The sequence below is a fragment of the Mytilus edulis genome, chromosome 5 (assembly GCF_963676685.1).
Source record: "Mytilus edulis chromosome 5, xbMytEdul2.2, whole genome shotgun sequence".
In the NCBI taxonomy this organism is placed as follows: domain Eukaryota; kingdom Metazoa; phylum Mollusca; class Bivalvia; order Mytilida; family Mytilidae; genus Mytilus; species Mytilus edulis.
In genome coordinates this window covers 254,123-280,333 of record NC_092348.1, presented here as the reverse complement: position 1 = coordinate 280,333, position 26,211 = coordinate 254,123, and the positions used below count along the sequence as shown (strand labels likewise).

Here is a 26,211-nt window from a genome sequence, read left to right as displayed (position 1 = left end):
CAGGCTGCCACAGAAATTCGACTCATCCAGTACGCCGCAGGGGGGAAACGCAAGACTCGCAAGTTAAAGTACCGAAACATAGACAACAGACTGACCCCAACTTAAGGAGAGACTACAGCAAGGACAGATCAACGTAAATCACTACACTGATGCAGTATCCCACCTACTAAAACTAGGATAAAGATCAAATGAACATTCCTTTAGTGTGCTATGAATATTTCTGTGCTACGTTTGTTAACCTTTTAATAAAAAAAAATTGTGATGTGTATATCTATAGTGGACATTTCTTTAATGCCATTGTATGTTTTGTGAATCTACTGAACATTCATTTAGTCATGGTGTGCGGTTGATATTACTGTGCCAGTATTTTATATTCTTTGTTCTAGAATTGCTTTTGCTTTTTTATATATATATATGCATGCATATATGTTTTGTGAACTTTGTTCTGTTCAGTCTTTGTGTAGTAAAACGTATTCAACTTATAGTTTGTCCTATTTGGATCATTTGGACAGAAGAACAGAAAAAAAAATGAACGAAGAGGATCTAATACACAAAAAAAGCTCCATCTCATTGACAAATTCCTTCATGAATAAAAGTGCAACTGATATTTTTCTATCAAATTCACATTTTAGTTAACGGTTAAATAACTTTAAAATACTTTCAAATGATTTACATTACATTAACTAAATGTCAGTTGCACATTTTAACATGCTATGCTAAATAATACTACAGAAAATTTAATCCTGGTATAATTTTCAGTCTTATTTTTCACCTGTCATTCAACCAAACTCTAATTGGAAAACCCTTTGTTCTTGATTACCTTTGATCTCATCTATCCAACTTTTTTTTTTACCTGTACTACCTATATTTTAAAAAAGTTGGATAAATGAGAATGAACCGTTTCATCTGGCTTTGACCTCATTTTCATGGTTAAGTGGTCTAAGTTGAGTTTATGAGTTTTGGTCGTTTTTTTCTAATACTAAATACAATGGTCAACTATATTTGGTGTATAGAAATATTTTATGATCTTTATGTCAGTTGACCTTGACCTCATTTTCATGATTCAATGCTCAATGTTAGTTTTTGTGTTTTGATCTGTTTTTCTTCAACATGTTAAAGTCATATGAAACGAATGAGTGGTGAACAATAATGTTTATCCAATTCTTGAACCAATGCATGTATATATCATAAACTTAGTTCTCTGTGCACGATTTTCTAATTTTTTACGCAAATATATCGTATAATCGTCAATTTTTTTTCTCTCTGTCTGTTATGATTTAACAAATATGGCTGCTCATTATATGCCGTGTTTTGAAGCCGAAGTTTACCCATTGTCACCTAATAGTAAACAAATAACAAAAAGCATGGGTATTGAGAACATGTTTAACATGAACAATCAGATAATTGTTTATTTTAATGACAGATTCATGCGTATTGCGATCACCGGATTTTTACGAGGAGGGTTACGCTCAGGTCACGTATGCATACAGAAAATAAGTCGGCGAATTGGTTCCTGGAAGGAAGCAATTAAAAATAAGTAAACTTCTTCGAAATGTGGACAAATTAAAGAATTTTCCTCAGAAAAAAGTATATATACATGTAAGTTGTATAATGAAAACTATTCATTTAGTTATAAAAAACATATGCATATTTTTTTTAATTTGAGGTTTCTTCGTTATGCATGACTTTAAACTACTAACAATAGGTTAACTATATTTGTTCTATGGACAAATTGTTAGCTGTACATGTCTGCCTGGCATTGACCTCATTTTCACGGTTCATTGATAATTACTTAACTTTCTTGGTTAATGTTCAGTTAATGTGACAGTTGTAATAAAGCTTTACAACATGGGACTATTAACATTATATCAATGATTAGTAAAGAAGGCGAGACATTTCAGCGTGTGCACTCTTGTTTTTATTGGTTCTGGTCTGGCTGTGTCTAAGAACATCTCATTTGCATATTTCTCATACTATTTATAGGGGGGGGCAAGGGGGGTCCCCATAACAGCAAAACAGTGAATTGATTTGGTGAAAAACAGATAACAAGTAATGAAATATGAAAATGAATCTGTCCAGGACCAATCCAGTAGATGACTCGTAGATCTTAGTATATAACTTGTGGTATGGACCTAGAAAATGTGTGTAAACAAGACGTTTCGGCCGTTCTGCCTTGGTTGATTTTTTTCCGTAACTTGTACAATAAGTTATAGTATGGATGTTGGATTTTTCTGAACGAAATTACTAGTTTCTGTTTTTGATGTGTGGATATTTTTAATCTAGGGCATTTAAGGGATCAATTTTTTATGATTTATAGGTTTTTTTATTTAATTTTTGAAAGTAGTGCAGCCAGTGACACTTTATTATCAATTTGATTTTTAGATTAAAAAAATTCTGAAAAGCAATATATATACTTTACAAGTAATAAAAAAACATTGATGTACAATATATTTTTTTAATTTAATGACCTCATGATAAAACTTACTTATCATGAAAAACAAAAATACCCAGATCATTGGAGACAGGACTTGTAACTGAAACACGCATGCCAGTTGTGGCTATTCTGATAATAGAAATTGACTCAAGTGAGAATTCTGATAGTATAATAGAAATTGGACCTAGTGAAAAATTGAATGACACCAAGTGAAACACCAATCATGTATCTTATGTGAAATTATAGAATATGGAAAATTTGGGTACAGCATTGGAGAAGCTGTAGGATTTTAAAAAGGGTATTTGTCGAAAAAATAAACTGAAGACACATCTGTATTTGCATTAATGGTTTCTGTGCTTCACTTTTCGCCATGTGAAGCAGCTAAAAAGCTTTTAAAAATATGGTGATCAGGGTTCTCTTTCATGTAAATGAAAAGAGAGGGAGTAGCACTTATAATATAAATGCTAAAAGAAAAAGATGTTGTATAATTCACAAAGCCATAATTCAAACCAACACCACTTAGTAATATAAAACAATTCAAAGGAGAAAACTAACTGCCTAATTTATCCACAAAATAGTGAACGAGAAACTTAGTAACAACAGTAACAAACTAAAACCACTGAATCCAGGCTCCTGACTTGGAAATAGGCACATACAGAATGTGACTGCGTCAACTTTAGCATGCTAGTTGGTGTCCAATCCTTCCCTAATCAGGGACAGTGGTGTAATAGTACAACATAAAGATTATTATGTGGTCATTGAATAAAAAAGTCTATAGGGTGTACCAATGCCTTTTTTTATAACAAAATCCATACTATAAGTTATTGTACAAGTAATAAGTGAATTATAATTTGTACAAACTGCTACATGTTCACAGACAATGTAATTTATTACAAAGGATAATAATAATATATACTGGAATGGTCCTGGGTCCAATTGATTTTATATGTTTATGTGATGTATAATACTGCAAATACAGGGCCACCCGATATTACCGGTAGAAAGACCCGAATAGATATACATTGTAAGATTAAGATGCGGTAAGCGTGCCAATGAGACTATTATCCATTCAAATCACAATTTTCAATTATCTTCAATTTCGACGGAAGATTGGCTGTCAAAATGCTAACATTCCAATTTTTAATAACAGTTAACAGCAAATAGATTCTCACAATAACAGATAACAAAATAGATAATAGTCCTATAACAGCTAACAAAGAATAAGACAATAACAGCTAACAGTAAATATATTTTCAGAATAACAGATAACAAAAAATTAAAATACCCCATAACAGCATAACAGTTAAACCCCTTGCCCCCCCTCTTTATATGATGTCTGCATCTTACTGATGCTGCATGGGTACTTAGCAATTTATGGCTATCTTAAACAACACCCGGCGTCCCTCAATTCGATTATAATGTCTTTATAGTTATATCCATGTTATCCAAGCAAAGACTTCTCCCTGAAGCTGATATTCTAATATTCTTCACAGAACACTTTGTATAGTTAGTGATCCCCTGTTGGTTTATATACATACCTTTAGTATAATTGAAAATCCAACCATATTTATACTACTTTTTCACAACCAAGAATAACATTTTTTAAGAATGACACTTTATTAGCAAAATTATAATAAATATATCCACAAAGCATTAATATGTACGATAATTATGTGTACAGGCAGAAACATATAATACAATTGTATTATATGTCTCTGGTACAGATAAATTGGCGCAAATGAGTGTAGAATATTGGGGCAATTGATACATTTAGGAAAAAGAATTTGCGTAAATGATCGCCTGAAAAACAGTAATTGGACTCCTGCCATACAATCAAGTTGAATATATTCATATTAACTGGGACTATTATACTAAGTAGTAACTAGTATAATAATCCCAGGTCTCAATAATTAAAAAGGCAAACAAAACAAATCTTTCACGGTGCACTTCTAATCATGGACCCTTTAATTGCTTATCTTTTCTTCATACAATGACAAAAAAGAAAATATTTGAATAATATTATAGATATGTCAGATATTTTTAGCTCCTAGTATGTCCTCTCTTGTGATCCTCAACACATTGATAAAATTTATATGTATTTGTGTTACTGTCACGGGATTTGTAGGTGTTATTGTAGGTAAAATGTTTTTTTTTTAGATTGCCGCCCTTTTCCCGCTGATTAATGTTCACAGATTTTTAAAAAACAAATTACAAGAAGTCAAATGAAATACAGACCAAATTGACGAGTTTTCTTTGGGTAGGTGAAAAAAGACTGACATCAAAATGCAATAACAAATATTATATCATAAGAAATCAGGAATAAACAAATCCTTTAAGTACAACATGTCAATTTACTATAACAACAAAAGTAAACACTTAGTCTAAAACCAGGCAGAAATCAGCTAAAGAACATTTGGGTGGAATCAGAAAAAATGAAGATTTTAACATATTGTGGCATATTGTTTCCCCCATTATATTTAGGAAAGTAAATTAAATGTCAAACCAACAAGTTCAATACCAGCTAACTTGCAGCCAAATTTCATTTAGATATCTTGTACCAGCCAAAAGTTTTATTAAAAAAACATGTCAAATTTGTCAGGAGTGTGACGCTTTTTGTGTGACAGGATTTTTTTTTAATAATTTACATGTTGAGTAAAAATTATTATGATGAATGCATGTATATGAAGATGGTTTATAATCATTCTTCAATACTAGGTTTTGTAGATTATAGATTAATGTTATCATTGCACAAATATTATGTAAATAAATATACATTGTGAAAAGGTATGTACCAAAAATTAATATTGGCAAAATTTGATAATTTCTAAATTAAAGTGTTATGGTTGTATTTTAAAGGAGTATTTGTGTGTAAAACTGGTAAGTATTTATTGTATACATGTATATGCTATCCATAAAAGGCTATACAGACATCCTGAGGTGCATAATTCACATATTGGATTAACTTCTATACAAGCACCCAAAAATGTCAGGAGTGTGACAACTGTCTTTAAACATGTACCAAAGAATACATAGGACTTAAATATGTTCTTCTTCTTTATTTTTCAGTAGTGGCTATTCCAAAAAGAAGAAAAAAAATTATTACAACTGTGATATGTTTATATCATAGATGTGGGAGTGCATTATATATGTCAGGAGTGTGACGCTTTTTTTAAGGCATTTTCTGTCAATTCATAATTTCACAAGGACAAGTTCAACAGGTTTCTTTGTGTTAGAAATGTTAAAACAAAGTTATATTCCTATCATTTACCTCTTAAATGTGTTATTTATCATGATTGTTTTGACACAATAAGTTTTAATTAGTCATTTTTCTATTTTTTGTGCACAGTAATGCAAATTTATCAAAGGAAATAAGTGTGTACAACTATAAAATCATATAGGAAAGTGAGGAAATGAATTTTGTACAAAATAGAACAATCATTTTGAATTTAAATGGTATATTTAAAGATGTTTCAAGGATTAACCATTCAGATGTAATTCGTCACACTCCTGACATGAATTTAACAATTTAAGAAAAATATGAAAATTAGCTTTATTTTTAGGACAGATAGTTGAAAGACAGCTAGTAATTTAGAAACTTTTGGTAAATCTTCCATTCCTTAAAACATCCACTAGACTTGCTGACATAAGCCAGGCAAAATTATCTGGAAGAAATGATTCAAAGAAAGAGACTTGGAAAGAGAAAACCCGCAAATATTGGCTGAATATAAAATTAAAAAATTATCAGAGGAAGTTGGACAATCTTAAACAAAATAAAAAACTACAAAACCATGCTAACAAAAAAAGGCTTAAAGAAAGAAGAACTTTGAATTCCAAATTTGATAAACAATATAAAGAAAAACAAAGGCAGTAGCAGAAAAACAGTAGAAAAAAAGGAAGAAAGATAAAAAAGAAGTTGGGTTGAATAAGGACTTAGAATCGAACAAAAACAGCTCAAAAATTCAAATGAGAACAGATCTGTAACTGTGTCAGATTCCAGATCTACAGTGAGAAAACCTGCACAACACACAAGAAAACAACTGCCACAAAACCCAAATGCTTGGACGAGTTCTTTGAAACACATCATAAAAAATGCTACACCCAGAAGGGCCTTCTAGAAGGGATCATTTATAAGCATTTTTGTTTTGTGGCAATTGTTTTCTTGTTTGTTGTGCAGGTTTTCTCACTGTAGATCTGGAATCTGACACAGTCACAGATCTGTTCTCATTTTAATTTTTGAGCTGTTTTTGTTCGATTCTAAGTCCTTGATTCAACCCAACTTCTTTTTTATCTTTCTTCCTTTTTTTCTACTGTTTCTCTGCCACTGCCTTTGTTTTTCTTTATATTGTTTATAAAATTTGGAATTTGAAGTTCTTCTTTCTTTAAGCTTTTTTTTGTTAGCTTGGTTTTATAGGTTTTTATTTTAAGATGGTCTAACTTCCGCTGATCAATTTTTAATTTCAGATTCAGCCAGTATTTGCGAGTTCTCTCATTCGAAGTCTCTTTCTTTGAATCATTTCTTCTAGAAAATTTTGCCCTGCTTATTTCAGCAAATCTGGTAGATGTTTTAAGGAATGGAAGGTTTACCAAAAGTTTCTTCATTTTACTAGCTGTCTTTCAATTATCTGTCCTAAAAATAAAGCTAATTTTCATATTTTTCTTAAATTGTTAAATTCATGTCAGGAGTGTGACGAATTACATCTGAATGGTTAATCCTTGAAACATCTTTAAATATACCATTTTAAATCAAAATAATTGTTCTATTTTGTACAAAATTCATTTCCTCACTTTCCTATATGATATTATAGTTGTACACACTTATTTCCTTTGATAAATTTGCATTACTCAGTGCACAAAAAATAGAAAAATGACTAATTAAAACTGATTGTGCCAAAACAATCATGATAAATAACACATTTAAGAGGTAAATGATATGAATATTACTTGGTTTTAACATTTCTTACACAAAGAAACTTGTGGAACTTGTTCTTGTGAAATTATGAATTGACAGAAAATGCCTTAAAAAAGCGTCACACTCCCATACCTGCCAACAGTCCCTATTTGTGGGGGATTTCCCCCATGGAGGCTTCCAAAAGGAAATTTTAAAAGAGAAATTTTGTCCACAGTTTTAAACAAAATAATTAATTTACAATGGCAATATTCTTGTAAAAGTATGAAGAAGCCAAAACACAACATTAAAATATACTCGAAGACCCCCTTGAAAATTTGTAGAACTATAAGAGCCATCTTGCACGTAAAAACCCCATGCGCATTTTGAAAAGTTGGCAGGTATGCACTCCTGACATATATAATGCACTCCCACATCTATGATATAAACATATCACAGTGGTAATGATTTTTTTTCTTCTCTTTGGAATAGCCACTTCTGAAAAATAAAAAAAATAAAACATTTAAGTCCTTTGTATTCTTTGGTAGATGTTAAAAGACAGTTGTCACACTCCTGACATTTTGGGGTGCCTCTCTTTGTGTTTTTTTTAAAAGGTCCTAAAAAGAAAGTCCTGTTCTATGGGTAAAGATATCAGAAATTGAAATCAATGATATAGCAATGTGTTTAGTGATTTTTTGTGAAAGTTTAAAGCATTTTTCAATCTTTATAAAATATGTCAGGAGTGTGACAAAATACTGAAAATAGAAGGCTTTTTCTACATACAATTACATTAAAACGGTACAATGAAATGACATTTTGTTTTTTTGCAAATGATCACAAAATCTCCGGGCTTTCAAAGTTTACTAATGTAACTGAAATATATTAAGATTCTTTTTATTGGCAAAAACTTCAATCACTAGTTACTATTATTTTTTTCAAATTAAGCTATTCAATTTGATTGTTATTATATGATTTAGCAGAAAAGATGGAAATTTTGGTTTTAAAATTTTCCTTTTTATATTGACTTTCATTTGGAAAAGGTCTGAGCAATGTTTTCTTGACTGTTTTATTACCAAACTTGTTTTTAAGTAGTATGGTTTCTGTTAAATATTTTTGAGATGTATGCTATTAAAATTTAAGATTATTCAATGTGTCTGTTTCGTTCGGCCTGAAACTTTGGAATTATAAAATTTAAAGTATTGGTAATAGGGCAAGACAAAAAGAAATACAAAATATTAAGTTTGAAATTGGACCCCCCATGTCACACTTTTGCTTCATTTTTTCTGATTCCACCCATTTCTGACAATATTTCATTTAAAGTTGTTTGATATAAAATATGTTTATATGAGAGTCAAACAAGTCTTGTAAAACTGTTTTATTATCGCCCTGTTAATTTTGGAGACCAGAAACATACAGAATAAATAGATTAGAAAAAAAACACAGTATATTTTTTCAAAGTTTTGTTTAAGGTCAATATTCAATAAACTACATAAACACAAGATCTAGTGAGCTTTTCTAATCAACAAGTGCTTGTGGATAGGGTCCCTCTTTGTCCCCTGCGTCTAGTTTGAACTCTCCCAGGAAAAATTCTTGCCAGATTTTTATTTAGAACCTTGACCCTCATACTGGGTGAATTGCACCTCAGTATGCGCATAAATCTTCATCCTTCGTGAAGATTCACATCATTAGCACCTCTACCCTTATCCTGGGTGAAGTATATATACTATCAGTATATGCACCTAAATCCTCATCCTTTGTGAAGATTCACATCAGAATACACCTGGAACCCCATCTTCAGTGAAGTACACATCAGTATGCTCCTTCATCCTAATCATTGGTGAAGTACACATTAGTATGATCCTTAAAATTCATCCTGGGTGAAACACTCATCACCTCAATCCTCTCCCTTGGTGAAGTAAACAACTGTCTGCACATCATCCTTAGTGAAATACACATCTGTATGCACCACAACCCTAATCCTAGGGGAAGTACACATCAGTCTGCACCTTGTACCTCATCCTAGGTGAAGTACATATCAGTATGCACCTAAACCTTCATCCTTGGTGAAGTACACATCAGTATGCGCCTCTATCCTCATCCTAGGTGAAGTACACATCAGTATGCACCTTGAGCCTCATCCCTGGGTGAAGTACAGATCAGTCTGCACCTTGACCCTTATTCTAGGTGAAGTACATATAAGTATGCACCTCAACCCTCATCCTTGGTGAAGTACACATCAGTATGCACCTCTATCCTCATCCTAGGTGAAGTACACATCAGTATGCACCTCAACCCTCATCCTTTGTGAAGTAGACATCAGTCTGATTCTTGACCCTCATCCTCGGTGAAGTACACATCAGTGCCCCCCCCCACCCTTTCCTCATCCTTGGTGCAGTACATACCTGTATGCACCTCAACCCTCATCCTTGGTGAAGTACAAATCAGTATGCACCTCAACCCTCATCCTTGGTGAAGTACACAACAGTCTGCACCTTGACCCTAATCCTTGGTTTAGTACATATAAGTATGCACCTCAACCCTCATCCTTGGTGAAGTACACATCAGTGTGCACCTCTTTCCTCATCTTTGGTGCAGTACATACCTGTATGCACCTCAACCCTCATCCTTGGTGAAGTACACATCACTCAGTATGCACCTCTATCATCATTGGTGCAGTGCATACCAGTATGCACCTCAACCCTCATCCTTGGTGAAGTACACATCAGTATGCACCTCAACCCTCATCCTTGGTGAAGTACATATCAGTATGCACCTCTATCCTTATCCTTGGTGAAGTACATATCAGTATGCACCTTGACCCTCATCCTTGGTGAAGTACAAATCAGTATGCACCATGACCCTCATCCTTGGTGAAGTACAAATCAGTATGCACCTTGACCCTCTTTTGGGTGAAGTACACATCAGCCTGCACCTTGACCCTCATCCTAGGTGAAGTACACATCAGTCTGCACCTTGACCCTCATCCTTGGGTGAAGTACAAATCAGTATGCACCTTGACCCTCATCCTTGGTGAAGTATACATCAGTCTGCACCTTGACCCTCTTTTGGGTGAAGTACACATCAGTCTGCACCTTGACCCTCATCCTAGGTGCAGTACATATCAGTATGCAACTCCACCCTCATCCTTGGTGAAGTACATATAAGTCTGCACCACAACAATCATCCTGTGTGAAGTACACATCAGTATTCACCTCAACCCTCATCCATGGTGCAGTACACATCAGTCTGCACCTTGACCCTCATCCTAGGTTAAGTACACATCAGTCTGCACCTTGACCCTCATCCTTGGTGAAGTACACATCAGTATGCAACTCAACCCTCATCCTTGGTGAAGTACACATAAGTCTGCACCTTGACCCTCATCCTGTCTGAAGTACACATCAGTATTCACCTCAACCCTCATCCATGGTGCAGTATACATCAGTCTGCACCTTAACCCTCATCCTAGGTTAAGTACACATCAGTATGCACTACAACCCTCATCCTTGGTGAAGTACAAATCAGTATGCACCTAAACCCTCATGCATGGGGCAGTACACATCAGTATGCACCTCAACCCACATCCTTGGGTGAATTACACATCAGTCTGCACCTTGACCCTCCTCCTTGGTAAAGTACACATCAGTATGCACCTCAACCCTCCTTGGTGAAGTACACATAAGTCTGCACCTCAACCCTCATCCTGGGTGAAGTACACATCAGTATGCACCTCAACCCTCATCCTGGATGAAGTAAACATCAGTATGCACCTTGACCCTCATCCTGGGTGAAGAACACATCAGTATGCACCTCTGCCCTCATCCTTGGTGAAGTACACATCAGTCTGCACCTTGACCCTCATCCTGGGTGAAGTACATATAAGTATGCCCCTCAACCCTCAGCCTGGGTGAAGTACATATCAGTTTGCACCTTGACCCTCATCCCTTGTGAAGTACACATCAGTCTGCACCTCAACCCTAGTCCTTGATGAAGTACATATCAGTATGCACCTCAACCCTAGTCCTTGATGAAGTACATATCAGTATGCACCTCAACCCTTCTTGGTGAAGTACACATCAGTCTGCACCTCAACCCTCACCCTGGGTGAAGTACACATCAGTATGCACCTCAACCCTCCTTGGTGAAGTACACATCAGTCTGCACCTCAACCCTCATCCTGGGTGAAGTACACATCAGTATGCACCTTGACCCTCATCCTGGGGGAAGAATACATCAGTATGCACCTTGGCTCTCATCCTTGGTGAAGTACACATCAGTCTGCACCTTGACCCTCATCCTGGGTGAAGTACATATAAGTATACACCTAACCCCTTATCCTAGGTTAAGTACACATCAGTTTGCACCTTGACCCTCATCCCTTGTGAAGTACACATCAGTCTGCACCTCAACCCTAGTCCTTGGTGAAGTACATATTAGTATGCACCTCAACCCCAGTCCTTGGTGAAGTACATATCAGTATGCACCTCAACTCTATCCTTGGTGAAGAACACATCAGTCTGCACCCAAACCCTCGTCCTTGGTGAAGTACACATCAGTATGCACCTCAACTCTCATCCATGGTGCAGTACACACCAGTCTGCACTTTGACCCTCATCCTAGGTTAAGTACACATCAGTATGCAACTTAACCCCCATCCTTGGTGAAGTTCACATCAGTCTGCACTACAACCCTCATCCTTGGTGAAATACACATCAGTATGCACCTAAACCCTCATGTATGGGGCAGTACACATCAGTATGCACCTCAACCCTCATCCTTGGGTGAAGTACACATCAGTCTGCACCTTGACCCTCATCCTGGTTGAAGAACACATCAGTATGCACCTCAACCCTCCTTGGTGAAGTACACATCAGTCTGCACCTCAACCCTCATCCTGAGTGAAGTACACATCAGTCTGCACCTCAACCCTAGTCCTTGGTGAAGTACACATCGGTATGCACCTCAACCCTCATCCTGGGTGAAGTACATATAAGTATGCACCTTGACCCTCATCCTTGGTGAAGAACACATCAGTCTGCACCTTGACCCTTGTCCTTGGTGTAGTACACGTCAGTCTGCACCCTGGTTCTGGGTGAAGTACACATTAGTATGCACCTCAACCCTCATCCTTGGTGAAGTACACATCAGTATGCACCTCAACCCTCATTCTGGGTGAAGTACACATCAGTATGAACCTTAACCCTCATCCTTGGTGAAGTACACATCAGTATGCACCTCAACCCTCATCCTGGGTGAAGTACACATCAGTATGCACCTTGACCCTCATCCTGGTTGAAGAACACATCAGTATGCACCTCTGCCCTCATCCTTGGTGAAGTACATATCAGTCTGCACCTTGACCCTCATCCCTTTTGAAGTACACATCAGTCTGCACCTCAACCCTAGTCCTTGGTGAAGTACTTATCAGTCTGCACCTCAACTCCATCCTTGGTGAAGAACACATCAGTCTGCACCTTGACCCTCATCCTTTGTGAAGTACACATCAGTCTGCACCCAAACCCTCGTCCTTGGTGAAGTACACATCAGTATGCACCTCAACCCTCATCCTGGGTGAAGTACACATTAGTATGCACCTTGACCCTCATCCTTGGTGAAGAAGACATCAGTCTGCACCTTGACCCTTGTCCTTGGTGAAGTAAATTGTTAAAAACTTGGAATTAATGTGAAATGATTCTGTGACAAAATTCTCGTTTTTTTGTCTTGCTAGACAGAGTCAAAAAGCTATAGACATCATTGGCATAGGTATGATGTTTCCGGCGTCGGCAGCGTCAACAATGTATTAGTTTGTGATTAGGTCTAGTTTATGGTGAACCACTAGAGGCAAGTCAATGATATTTCGTATGCTGTCGTATTAGTATTGACACATCTCATTACCATGGAGATTATTTTGCCCTGCCCCCTCAGTTATAAATCTATTGACCTATTTATCAGTTTGTGATATGTCAGTTTATGGGGAACCACTAATATTTGGTATGCAGTTGCATTATATAATTAGCATTGGCTAACCACATTTCCATGGAGATTGTTTATCTGTTTTCTCTTGTTCCTTTTTATTAATAAATTTGTAATCATGAAATAAAATGACTGACCAATCAGATTTAGTCTGACCTTCATTAAAAAGGGCTATCATAGTATTGACATCATAAACTTCTTGGGCTACCAAACATTAATTTCAAACATAACGGGCATTTAAGATCATAAATACATCAATTTTAAGTTTGCATAAAGGATCCATAAAAAGTTGAGTGGAAATAATATTATGATTGCATTCCAGCTAAGGCAACATCAATATTGTTTAAGTACTGTAAGCTGTATGGTGAGGAAACTGATCAATAATCTGGGTGTTTCAGTTTCAACTCTTTAAGATTTACATTTGTTTAATGGATCATACATGCATTAAACTTGGTTTACATGTATCATTTTATTTGTAAGTTGTTTTAGTTATAGTTTTGTTTATTTTCTAGATTGAATGAACGGCTATGGATTCTACAAGCGACTCCTGTTTCGAGGAAACATCTTCATACGAAAAATGCTCTAAAAGACGTCGTTTAAATGTTGATATTAACAGTAATTGCTATCACCCTGACTCACAGAACGATGGTTGTCAAAATATTAGCAACGAAAATCTCCAAAAGACATTTAATTATGGGGATGGAGTTAAATCAGAATTTTTTAAATCTATTGAAAGCATAATTCATGATTTAGTCTTATCTACAAAACCACCGAGTAAATCTGAAGAAGTGAAGATGTACTTAGAAACAATGCTTCTTGGAAAACATTCAAAAGAGAAACTAAAAAAGTCCAAAGAATTGAAGGATAAATCGAGGGTCATTACCGATGCTGAAAGGTATATAATGGCTGTATTAAGTGTTTGTTCTAAAGAACAGAGAAAGGAATTGATGAAAGTTACAGGCAAACATCATAATGATCACGTCCCGTTGTCATTGGCTTGTAAGATCGGAAATCTGGAACTGGTCAAGTTTCTGGTGGAGAACTGCGAGGCTGACGTCAATGGTAATGATGGGGATGGTAAACCAATGTTGTGGGCAATATCTAACCAGGAGGAAGACTTGGTTCGCTACTTACTGGAAAACAAAGCTGATCCTGCAACAAATGTGGGTAACTGTAATCTTTTAATGTTTTCAATGAAGATCTTTTCTTATGCACCATGGCCAACATTTGGTTATGAAGAAGTCGAGGATGATGATGATGAAGATGAAGATGATGATGGAGATGAGAACAAAACTAAAGAGGGTTCTGATAAGAACAAAACTGATGATGATGATACCGATGATGAGGAGGAGGAAAAAGAGAGTTGTGATAACACTGATGTTGAAAACAAGAAGAATGAAAACATTCCTGCGCCATTTTGTCCAAAACTTGAAATTGTGAAAATGTTGATTGATTATGGAGCTGTTGAGAAATGTTCTGAGAGCCAACTTTATGACATATTTAAAGCTGTGCTTCCAGAAGAGAGTAGCAACTTGATAATAATCAACATGGCAGAAGAATTGTATGAAGCTTGTCTGCCATTATTACTTGCCAAAGTACCTAACATAGCCAGTTTAAAGAACGATCAAGGTATGACTTTGTTAGGTTACGAACTTCTTCATAAGGATTTGATTAGAAAATGTAAGATCTCAAGTCATTTACTACGTCGCCTCGGTAGAAGTGACGGGTCAGATATCAATAACGCCAACATTATCAAATATTACCCTGTACGTCTTCCATCAGAGGGCATGTCCGATTGTATTGAAACAAATATAGATACTGTTCTTAAGTCTTGCAGTGTTGACCAGACTACAAACAATGCAGTTTGTCTTGATGATCCTGGTAACTATGAGTATGTACATCCAGTTGTATTTTTAGCGAGTGGCGGGAGGAGGTTATTACATACATGTCTAAATAAACATAAGGTTCCGTTTCAACCCAAGTTTGACGCATTAGAAGCTGCTGGGGCTTATTATGCCAAATTTGGGTACTATAAAGATGCTATGAGTTGCTGGAATAATGCAGACAAAATAAGGCAACAGAAAGTTTCAAATAGAACAAAGAAAATCATGAAAGTAGAGATCATCCAAAATCCAATTAATATTTCACCTTGGGAAAAAGAATTTCAAGTAAAAACTTTAATGGCTAAGAAATTACTGAATCCATTTGAAGGTGATTCTAATGTCAGCATGGAGTTTGTTTACCTGGATATGGCTGAGAATGCCAGGATAACTATCAAGTTGGTAAAAAAATGGCAGGAAAAATTGATAAGAAGTGGTAATGCTCCTGTTATTACAGTGAATCCACCAGAAAAATCAATAAAATCTCACCTTACTTGTCTGAACACATGTAACAGTAAAAAGTTGGACAAGAACACTAATACACGTTTGGCTATGCTGTTAAAAGGTGCATTAATACACGAGCGCCTCGTAGGATACGGTTCTCATGAGACGCTAAAGGCATTCGAAGCATTGTCCACAGAGTACTACAAACTCAATCAAATTAAAGATTTCGTTTCTGTTGTCACATACAGCTTTCCATACTTTTTGAGATACATATCACAAGAGGAAACCTATAATGTAAGAGATTATACAAAGACTGAGACATTGTCTAAGTTCATTACCAACTTAACATCCATTGTTTTGACAGAGACAAAATGTATGCAGTTAACGTTTGACGAGCTTATGGCAATTGGTAAATGTTTCTTCCTCCACTACTTAGGCACACCAAAGATACAAAGAATGTTCACAGATATTGCACCTCTGCTTGTAGCTTTAAAGGTACTGGATAGTTATGACAAGAGTGAAGAGCAGAGAACAAAGTTTTTAAAGTTCATGAAAAGAGTAGCGAGTGACGACCTGAGGAACTGTGTTGGACAAAGTCTCTTACATTATGTCACCCCTGTAGTAATGGATAGAGAAGCCAAAGATTTAGAGAAAGAAGTTTCAGGATCACAGAAATTAGTCCAGATATTACTAAGTTCAGGAGCAGATCCTAATACCGTGGACGACTATGGAATGACACCTCTTCATTTAGCTTACCGTATCTTGTTGAGTGTTGGATCAGAGCGTGAAACTGACCAAATGAATATAATCCAAGCACTGTTGGAATCTGGTGCTCACACTGACTGTATAGATGCTGCCAACAGAACCCCCATCTGGTATTCCCAGACATCATCAAGACCATTGTGCCCCGTGGGTACACAATCCTTGCAATGTCTAGCCTCTGCTGTGATTATAAACAGTGGTGTACCTTATCAAGGACATCATTTACCTCACATAGAGAAGGTGGTAGACTTGCATAAAAAGAGAGGCAAACGTACATCTGATCAATTTACAGAATATTTGTTCAGTGAATCTAATCAATGTTTGTACCAGGAGTCTGATCAAAGTGATCAAGGTGATCAAGGTGATCAAAGTGTTCAAAGTAATCAAAGTGGTGAAAGTGATGAGAATGAATGCTCTGATTGACATATATATATATATATATATATAACCAGACAGTTAACATTGTGATCATGGTTAAGTTGGTTGTAATTTGCTAAACAGGCTAAAGGAAATGTGGTAAAAGCTCTAAAAATACTTTCAAAATGTCATTTATAACATGCTAAAACATATATAAGTATAACATATGTCTCACAGGAAACAGTAAGCAACACATGACAAAGAAAAAAAGTTCAACATTTTGGGTGCATCTTAATTTTAAACCATGGACAGGACTTTTGAAGATTGCTGATTGATTAACATGTGACCCATGTATAGATATAGGCTTAGTTTTTTGTCTTGCAAATCAATAATTTATCTACGGGCCATGTTTTTTTCTGGGCTAATTTTTACATTATTTAATTAAACTATCAGTAAATAACCCATTAAAAAAACAATTTTGTGTAAATTAAAAAAAAAAACCAGTTTAATTATTTGAACTTATATTGCCATAATGTTTGCTTATTCCCATTTAGCTAATACATTGCTGTGAAGTAGAACCTTGTGTCATAGATCAAGGAATTTAGAAATAAGATATTCTTTTACTTCAATAACAGTAAAATGACAGTGCTTTAAAGTGGGACATATTTCACCAGACGTTTCTGTTGACACACCAATTCAAAACTCCATTATTAAAATATATCATGTTACAGTGGGTGTTTATTTATAAAATCAAATTGTGTTCAACTTTCTAAAAAACCCAAATTGTGTGCAACTTTCTTAAAAAAAACACAAATTGTGCGAAACTTTCTTTAAAAAAAAAAAAACGAATTGTGTGCAACTTTCTTAAAAAAAAAAAAAAAATTGTGTGCATTACTTTCTCAAAAAAAAAAAAAATTGTGTGCAACTTTCTCAAAAAATTCATAATGTTATATAGAAACTTTTTTCAAAAATACAAATGGTGTGCAACTTTCTTTAAAAATAATAATTGTGTGCAACTTTCTTCAAAAATACAAATTGTTGTGTGCTACTTTGTAAGTTAACTCAAAATTACAAATTATGTGCTACACTGTTAACTATCTTTTAACAAACTTAAAAACACAAATTGTATATAAGTTAACTTTAAAATACAAATTGTGTGCCACTTGTGTGTTACTAAACTTAAACATACATATGGTATCTTACATTGTTAGTAAACTTATAGGTACAAAATGTGTGCTACATTGGTTGTTAACTTAAAATTACAAATTGTGTGCTAAAGTGCTTGATATTAATTAACTTAAAAATTCCAAACTGAAATTCAAATTGTGTTCTACATTGTTAATTAACTTAAAAATTCAAATTGTGTGCTACATTGTTAATAACTGTAAATTCAGAAATTATTGCTTGCATTTATTATTGCGATTTTGTCATTTTAGACTTAAATGCAATTTTAATTTTTATGATTTTGAGAAAAATTCTGCTTAATGCATATAAAATATTTCAAAATGCGAGTTTAAATTATTGCATTTACAACTCTGTCAAATTGTTTGCAATAATAAAAACCTCGCAATAATTTCTGAATTTACAGTAACTTAAAAATTCCAATTGTGTGCTTCATTGTTAATTAACTTAAAAATTCAAATTGTGTGCTTCATTGTTAATTAACTTTAAAAAATCAAATTGTTGCTACATTGTTAATTAACTTAAAAATTCAAATTGTGTGCTTCATTGTTAATTAACTTAAAAAATCAAATTGTGTGCTACATTGTTAGTTAACTTAAAAAATCAAAATGTTGTTACATTGTTAGTTAACTTAAAAAATCAAATTGTGTGCTACATTGTTAGTTAACTTAAAAAATCAAATTCTGTGTTACATTGTTAATTCACTTAAAAATTCAAATTGTGTGCTTCATTGTTAGTTCACTTAAAAATCAAATTGTTGCTACATTGTTAAGTAACTTAAAAATTCAAATTGTGTGCTTCATTGTTAGTTCACTTAAAAATCAAATTGTTGCTACATTGTTAATTAACTTAAAAATTCAAATTGTGTGCTTCATTTTTAATTAACTTAAAAAATCAAATTGTGTGCTACATTGTTAGATAACTTAAAAAATCAAATTGTTGTTACATTGTTAGTTAACTTAAAAATTCAAATTATGTGCTACATTGTTAGTTAACTTAAAAAATCAAATTGTGTGCTACATTGTTAGATAACTTAAAAAATCAAATTGTTGTTACATTGTTAGTTAACTTAAAAATTCAAATTATGTGCTACATTGTTAGTTAACTTAAAAAATCAAATTGTGTGCTACATTGTTAGATAACTTAAAAAATCAAATTGTTGTTACATTGTTAGTTAACTTAAAAATTCAAATTATGTGCAACATTGTTAGTTAACTTAAAAAATCAAATTATGTGCTTCTTTTTTAGTTAACTTAAAAAATCAAATTGTTTGTTACATTGTTAATTAACTTAAAAATTCAAATTGTGTGCTTTATTGTTAGTTAACTTAAAAAATCAAATTGTGTGCTTCATTGTTAATTAACTTAACAATTCAAATTGTGTGCTTCATTGTTATTTAACTCAAAAAATCAAATTGTGTGTTACATTGTTAGTTAACTTAAAAAAATCAAATTGTGTGCTACAATGTTTGTTAACTTAAAAAATCAAATTGTGTTCGACATTGTTAGTTAACTTAAAAAATCAAATTGTGTGCTACAATGTTAGTTAACTTAAAAAATCAAATTGTGTGCTACATTGTTAGTTAACTTAAAAAATCAAATTGAGTGCTTCATTGTTAGTAAACTTTAAAAATCAAATTGTGTGTTACATTGTTAATTAACTTAAAAATTCAAATTGTGTGCTTCATTGTTAGTTAACTTAAAAAGTCAAATTGTGTGCTACATTGTTAGTTAACTTAAAAATACAAACTGCTCATGTGGTGCATTGAATTTTGTAGTAATTTATATAATTACTGTGTTATCAGTGTTTAATAAAAAAAAATTGGACTAGTTGCCACCTTGCTACAATTTACATCAAATATTTTGTTCAAAATTTAGAATTAAATTATTTATCATTTCATTGCATTATTTTTCATTTTTTATGCCATGCTCAATTTAAGATGATGATTAAGTATTTATGACACATGGCCTTATCCTGTAGTTGGTAGATCACTTTTGGTGCCACATCACTTTGTAGTTCAGCAGATCTGTATTTACGTCAAAGAATCTTGTAAATTGTAGTTCAGTTATTATGCCACACCATATTTGAAATGTTACTTCAGTTTTTATGCCACACCATATTTTTGAGTCACTTAAGTTTTAATGCCACACTTTCTTATAGATATTGTTCAGTTTTCATGCCATACCAATTTATTTGGTATGATTTCAAATGAAACTATCCACCAGAGGACAGAGAACAATGATGTCAACGTCTATAGAACACTGTACAGCCTTGAACAATGTGTAAAACCCATACTGTATAATAAGTTATACCAGCCCAAAACATGATAAAATGGGAAACAATTCATAACAGAAAACCAGCAACCTTATGATAAAAACCATTGAGGGAAAAATACCAAAAACAAACAGTTGATAGCTTTAGTAATGGACAACTTTCGAGTTCGATGCATTTCCGTCAAAAACTCTGGTTTTAATGAATATATAAAAAAGAAGATGTGGTATGATTGCCAATGAGACAACTATCCACAAAAGACCAAAATGACACAGACATTAACAACTATAGGTCACCGTACGGCCTTCAACAATGAGCAAAGCCCATACCGCATAGTCAGCTATAAAAGGCCCCGATAAGACGTCATTTGTGCGTTTAGGGGCGTCGTCACTTCCATTCTAATGTTGAGCGAGTGGTTGGAAAACTATAATTCTATATTGTACGAATTATTCGGCAAATTGAATTCTCAAAATTGACAATAGCATTAATGTCATTAGGGAATTGTCATTAAGTTCCTACAGAACAACCATTATTTCTAGTTTATCCCACACAATGACGATCACTAAGACGCTTGATGAACGTAAATAGTGCAGGGATACAAGCGATCCCCTCTATCTGGTAAATGACATCATAAAGGCTCGTATAATCCGGTGAAGGATGAACTCGAAAGTTGTCTATTATGTTATATAACCTTGCAGTTGGTTGTCGCTTTGTAATGCCACAAAACCTTGTAGTTGGTATAGTTCAATTTTTATGCCACAAAACCTTGTAGTTGGTATAGTTCAATTTTTATGCCACAAAATCTTTTATTTGGTTGTCCAGTTATAATGCCACAAAATCTTGTAGTTGGTTGTTCATTTCAATGACACAAAACCTTATTAAAGCTTGTAGTTGGTAGTTCAGTTAAAATGTCATACAACTTTGTAGTTGGTAGTTCAGTTAAAATGTCATACAACCTTGTGGTTGGTAGTTCGGTTAAAATTTCATACAACCTTGTGGTTAGTAGTTCAGTTAAAATGTCATACAACGTTGTAGTTGGTAGTTCAGTTAAAATGTCATACAAACTTGTAGTTGGTAGTTCAGTTAAAATGTCATACAACCTGGTGGTTGGTAGTTCAGTTAAAATGTCATACAACCTTGTAGTTGGTAGTTCAGTTAAAATGTCATACAACCTTGTAGTTGGTAGTTCAGTTAAAATGTCATACAACCTTGTGGTTGGTAGTTCAGTTAAAATGTCATACAACCTTGTGGTTGGTAGTTCAGTTAAAATGTCATACAACCTTGTGGTTGGTAGTTCAGTTAAAATGTCATACAACCTTGTAGTTGGTAGTTCAGTTAAAATGTCATACAACCTTGTAGTTGGTAGTGCACTTTTAATGAAGCACATCTTTGATATGAAATATAAAAAAAAAAGTGGTTTGATTGCCAACGATACTTCACAAGAGACCAAAATAACACAGAAATTAACAACTATAGGTCACTGTACGGCCTTCAACAACAAGCAAAGCCCATACCGCATAGTCCGGTATAAAAGGCACGAAATAACATGATGTAAAACAAACGAGAAAACTAACGGCCTAATTTATGTACAACAAATCAGCGAAAAACTAAATATGTAACACACAAACAAACGACAACCACTGAATGACAGGCTCCTGACTTGGGATAGGCGCATACATACAGAATGTGGCGGGGTTAAACATGTTAGCAGCAGTGGCGGATCTAGAAATGTTCATAAGTGGGTGCCCGATTTTGTCACGTTTCAGTGATTCCCTATATAAGCAACCAAATTGTTTTCTCAAAAGGGGGCCCGGGCACCCTGTCCCCCCTAAATCCGACTCTGAGCAGGATCCAAACCCTCCTCCTTACCTGGGACAGTGGTATAACAGTACAACAAAACAACGAACTATCAAAATCAGTTGAAAGGCTTAACTCATCTGGAAGTTCATTTGTTATGTCACAAAACCTTGTAGTTGGTAGTTCAGTTATATTACTACAATACCTTGTAGTTGTTATTCTAGTCTAATGCCACAAAACTTTGAACATGTTGCAGTGATAGTTCAATTATAATGCCACACAATCTTGTAGTTGTTAGTTCAGTTTTGCCACATAACCGTCTATCTGGTACTTATTTGTTAGGCCACATAAGCTGGCTGGCATGCAGTTAATACCACACAGCCTTATTGTAACTATTTAAGTTACTATACGAAACAACCTTGTAGTTGGAAGCTTAGTTACGTCACATAACCGTTTATCCGGTACTCATGTGTTAGCTAGCCACATAACCTTATAGTAGGTATTTCAGTAATTATGCCACAAAATCTTATAGTTGGTAATTGAATTATGCCACATAACCGTCTATAAAGTTATACCACACAACATTATGGTTGGTAGTTCATTTACTTTATCACACAACATTGTAGTTGGTAGTTTAGTTATGCCACATAACCGTCTATCTGGTACTCATTTGTAATGCCACACAACCTTATGGTTGGTAGTTCATTTACTTTATCACACAACATTGTAGTTGGTAGTTTAGTTATGCCACATAACCGTCTATCTGGTACTCATTTGTAATGCCACACAACCTTATGGTTGGTAGTTCAGTTACTTTATCACAAAACCTTGTAGTTGGTAGTTTAGTTATGCCACATAATCGTCTATCTGGTACTCATTTGTAATGCCACACAACCTTGTGGTTGGTAGTTCATTTACTTTATCACACAACATTGTAGTTGGTTGTTTAGTTATAATGCCACATAACTGTCTATCTGGTACTCATTTGAAATGCCACACAACCTTATGGTTGGTAGTTCAGTTACTTTATCACACAACCTTGTAGTTGGTAGTTTAGTTATGCCACATAACCGTCTATCTGGTACTCATTTGTAATGCCACGCAACCTTATGGTTGGTAGTTCAGTTACTATACCACACAACCTTGTAGTTGGTAGTTTAGTTATAATGCCACATAACCGTCTATCTGGTACTCATTTGTAATGCCACACAACCTTATGGTTGGTAGTTCAGTTACTATACCACACAACATTGTAGTTGGTAGTTTAGTTATAATGCCACATAACCGTCTATCTGGTACTCATTTGTAATACCATACAACCTTATGGTTGGTAGTTCAGTTACTATACCACACATTCTTGTAGTTGATAGTTTAGTTATGCCACATAACCGTCTATCTGGTACTCATTTGTAATGCCACACAACCTTATGGTTGGTAGTTCAGTTACTTTATCACACAACATTGTAGTTGGTAGTTTAGTTATGCCACATAACCGTCTATCTGGTACTCATTTGTAATGCCACACAACCTTATGGTTGGTAGTTCAGTTACTTTATCACACAACATTGTAGTTGGTAGTTTAGTTATGCCACATAACCGTCTATCTGGTACTCATTTGTAATGCCACACAACCTTATGGTTGGTAGTTCAGTTACTTTATCACACAACATTGTAGTTGGTAGTTTAGTTATGCCACATAACCGTCTATCTGGTACTCATTTGTAATGCCACACAACCTTATGGTTGGTAGTTCAGTTACTTTATCACACTACATTGTAGTTGGTAGTTTAGTTATAATGCCACATAACCGTCTATCTGGTATTCATTTGTAATGCCACACAACCTTATGGTTGGTAGTTCAGTTACTTTATCACACAACCTTGTAGTTGGTAGTTTAGTTATGCCACATAACCGTCTATATGGTACTCATTTGTTATTTCACAAAACCGTAACGATGGTAATTCATATGTTTTGCCATACAACCTTATGGTTGGTAGTTCAGTTATAATCCCACACAGCCTTATAGTTTGAAGTTCAGTTATATTATAATGCCACACAATCTTGTAGTTAGAAGTCCAGTTATGCCACATAACATAGCTGGTAGTTCAGTAGGTATACCACTCTATCTTATACATGTTAGTACAGTTAAGCCACACAGTCAACCTTATACCTGGTATTCAGTTATGCCACACAACCTTATAGTTAGTTATTAGGCCACGCAACCTTAGATTAAGTATTTCAATTTTTTTTATGACAGTACTTCCTGTGTTATGCCACACCACCGTATAGTTTAATAGTTCAAGATGGTGCCATTGGTGTTTATTTCCATATTTATGTTGTTTCCTCTTCTTTTCGAACGAATAAAAAATATGGGTTAACAAAATGATACAATAACAAAAGATTGCAATAAAATTGAGAATGGAAATGGGGAATATGTCAAAGAGACAACAACTCGACCAAAGAGCAGACAACATCCGAAGGCCACCAATGGGTCTTCAACGCAGGCGAGAAAAATATCCCGCACCCGGAGGTGGGCATCAGCTGGCCCCTGAATAAAAATGTGTACTAGTTCAATGAAAATGATCATCACACTAAACTCCAAATGCATATTTTATAGGTTCATTTCTGTATATAAAAAAAGTCATACGAACGCTTATGGTGTGTACACCTGTGAAAAGATCCAGCTGTACATGCTTTCTTTTGTTATTGTATCATTTTGTTAACCCATATTTTTTATTCGTTCGAAAAGAAGAGGAAACAACATAAATATGGAAATAAACACCAATGGCACCATCTTGAACTATTAAACTATAAAACTGTACCAAAGGGAAAACCCCTTTTCTACATAGCACTGCTTAAAAAAGATGCATCAACACATACTACCCTACTCAACCTGTGTGATTTATGTTCTCTATGCGGGAAAGTAGAGCATGTTCCAAAAGTAACACCCAACGAAAACAAATTCAGGGGTCACAATATGGGAAAAGGATCGGGGATGGTGTCTCAACAAATGGAACAAATACATGGTTAAAGAAAATCAGTTGTTCGACCTGTTTGTCAAATGCGATTTGCTTAAATATACATGTACTTTTTCAATGTTTTGGTCTTTTGGAAAATGGTGTTTGTGCTGTATTTAGACCCTTCTACAACGAAATTTATTTTACATGCACACGTATAAAAATTGCGGTTTTTATCCAACGCAATAATAGGTTTGAACGTAGTTTTCAATTTAGACTTGTTTATATATTCCATAGACAGGGATTGCTGAAAATTTTCTTCATTGAAATATAAGACGCGTTTAGCGGATGGAATATTCATGTTTTCCTATTGCTATATATAGCGAGTTCGGCTTTATACATTATATCCCTGTTTTGTCATTTTTTGCATTTTGTTGAACAGAATATCCATGTTCATACTGTTTTGGGCAAATTTGATTTTAATCAGTTACCATAAGGTAACTTTGAGTCCGTCATTGTATAAAGCAAAATATCGTCCTATGAAATATTGTGGCCATATTTATGAACAAGTTTTTGTCGAGCCTGCGACTTTTGTCGCAGAAAGCTCGACATATAGATAGTGATCCGGCGGCGGCGGCGGTGTTAGTTCACTTCTTATAAAAGCTTTATATTTTAGAAGGTGGAAGACCTGGATGCTTCATACTTTGTATATGGATGCCTCATGTTACAAGGTTTCCGTTTTCATGGTTCAGTGACCACTTGAAAAAAAAGTTAAGATTTTTTGTAATGTTAACATGGTTGAAATCTCTTACTATAAGTAATAGGATAACTATATTTGGTATGTGCGTACCTTGCAAGGTTCCTCATGTCCGTTAGACAGTTTTCACTTGAACTCGACCTCATTTCATGGATCAGTGAACAAGGTTAAGTTTTGGTGGTCAAGTCCATATCTGACATACTATAACAATTGGTCTAGTATATTCAGTGTATGGAAGCACTGTAACTGAGGTGTACATGTCTAGCTGACAGGTGTCATCTGACCTTGATCTCATTTTCATGGTTCAGTGGTCAAAGCAAGTTTAGTTTTTGAGTTTTGGTCTTTTTTTTTTCTAGTACTATAATGCAATAGGTCAACTATATTTGGTGTGTGGAAATATTTTATGATACATATGTCGGAAGTGTAGGTTTTATTTGACCTTGACCTCATTTTCACGGTTCATTGCTCAGTGTTAAGTTTTTGTGTTTTGGTCTTAAACTATTAGTAAAAGG

General features: G+C 34.6%; 2 protein-coding genes across 2 annotated transcripts; one reads left to right on the top strand and one right to left on the bottom strand.

The window, feature by feature from the left end:
• Positions 1 to 4,600: 4,600 nt before the first annotated feature.
• LOC139522706 (uncharacterized) lies at positions 4,601 to 19,814 on the top strand. The gene is made up of 2 exons (XM_071316177.1): positions 4,601 to 4,691; positions 13,805 to 19,814. The coding sequence occupies exon 2, from the start codon at positions 13,820 to 13,822 to the stop codon at positions 16,799 to 16,801; it is 2,982 nt and encodes a 993-aa protein (XP_071172278.1). The 5' UTR covers positions 4,601 to 4,691; positions 13,805 to 13,819; the 3' UTR covers positions 16,802 to 19,814.
• Positions 19,815 to 21,047: 1,233 nt separating this feature from the next.
• LOC139522626 (hepatitis A virus cellular receptor 1-like) lies at positions 21,048 to 21,575 on the bottom strand. The gene has a single exon (XM_071316092.1). The coding sequence runs from the start codon at positions 21,573 to 21,575 to the stop codon at positions 21,048 to 21,050; it is 528 nt and encodes a 175-aa protein (XP_071172193.1).
• Between the last annotated feature and the right edge of the window lie 4,636 nt (positions 21,576 to 26,211).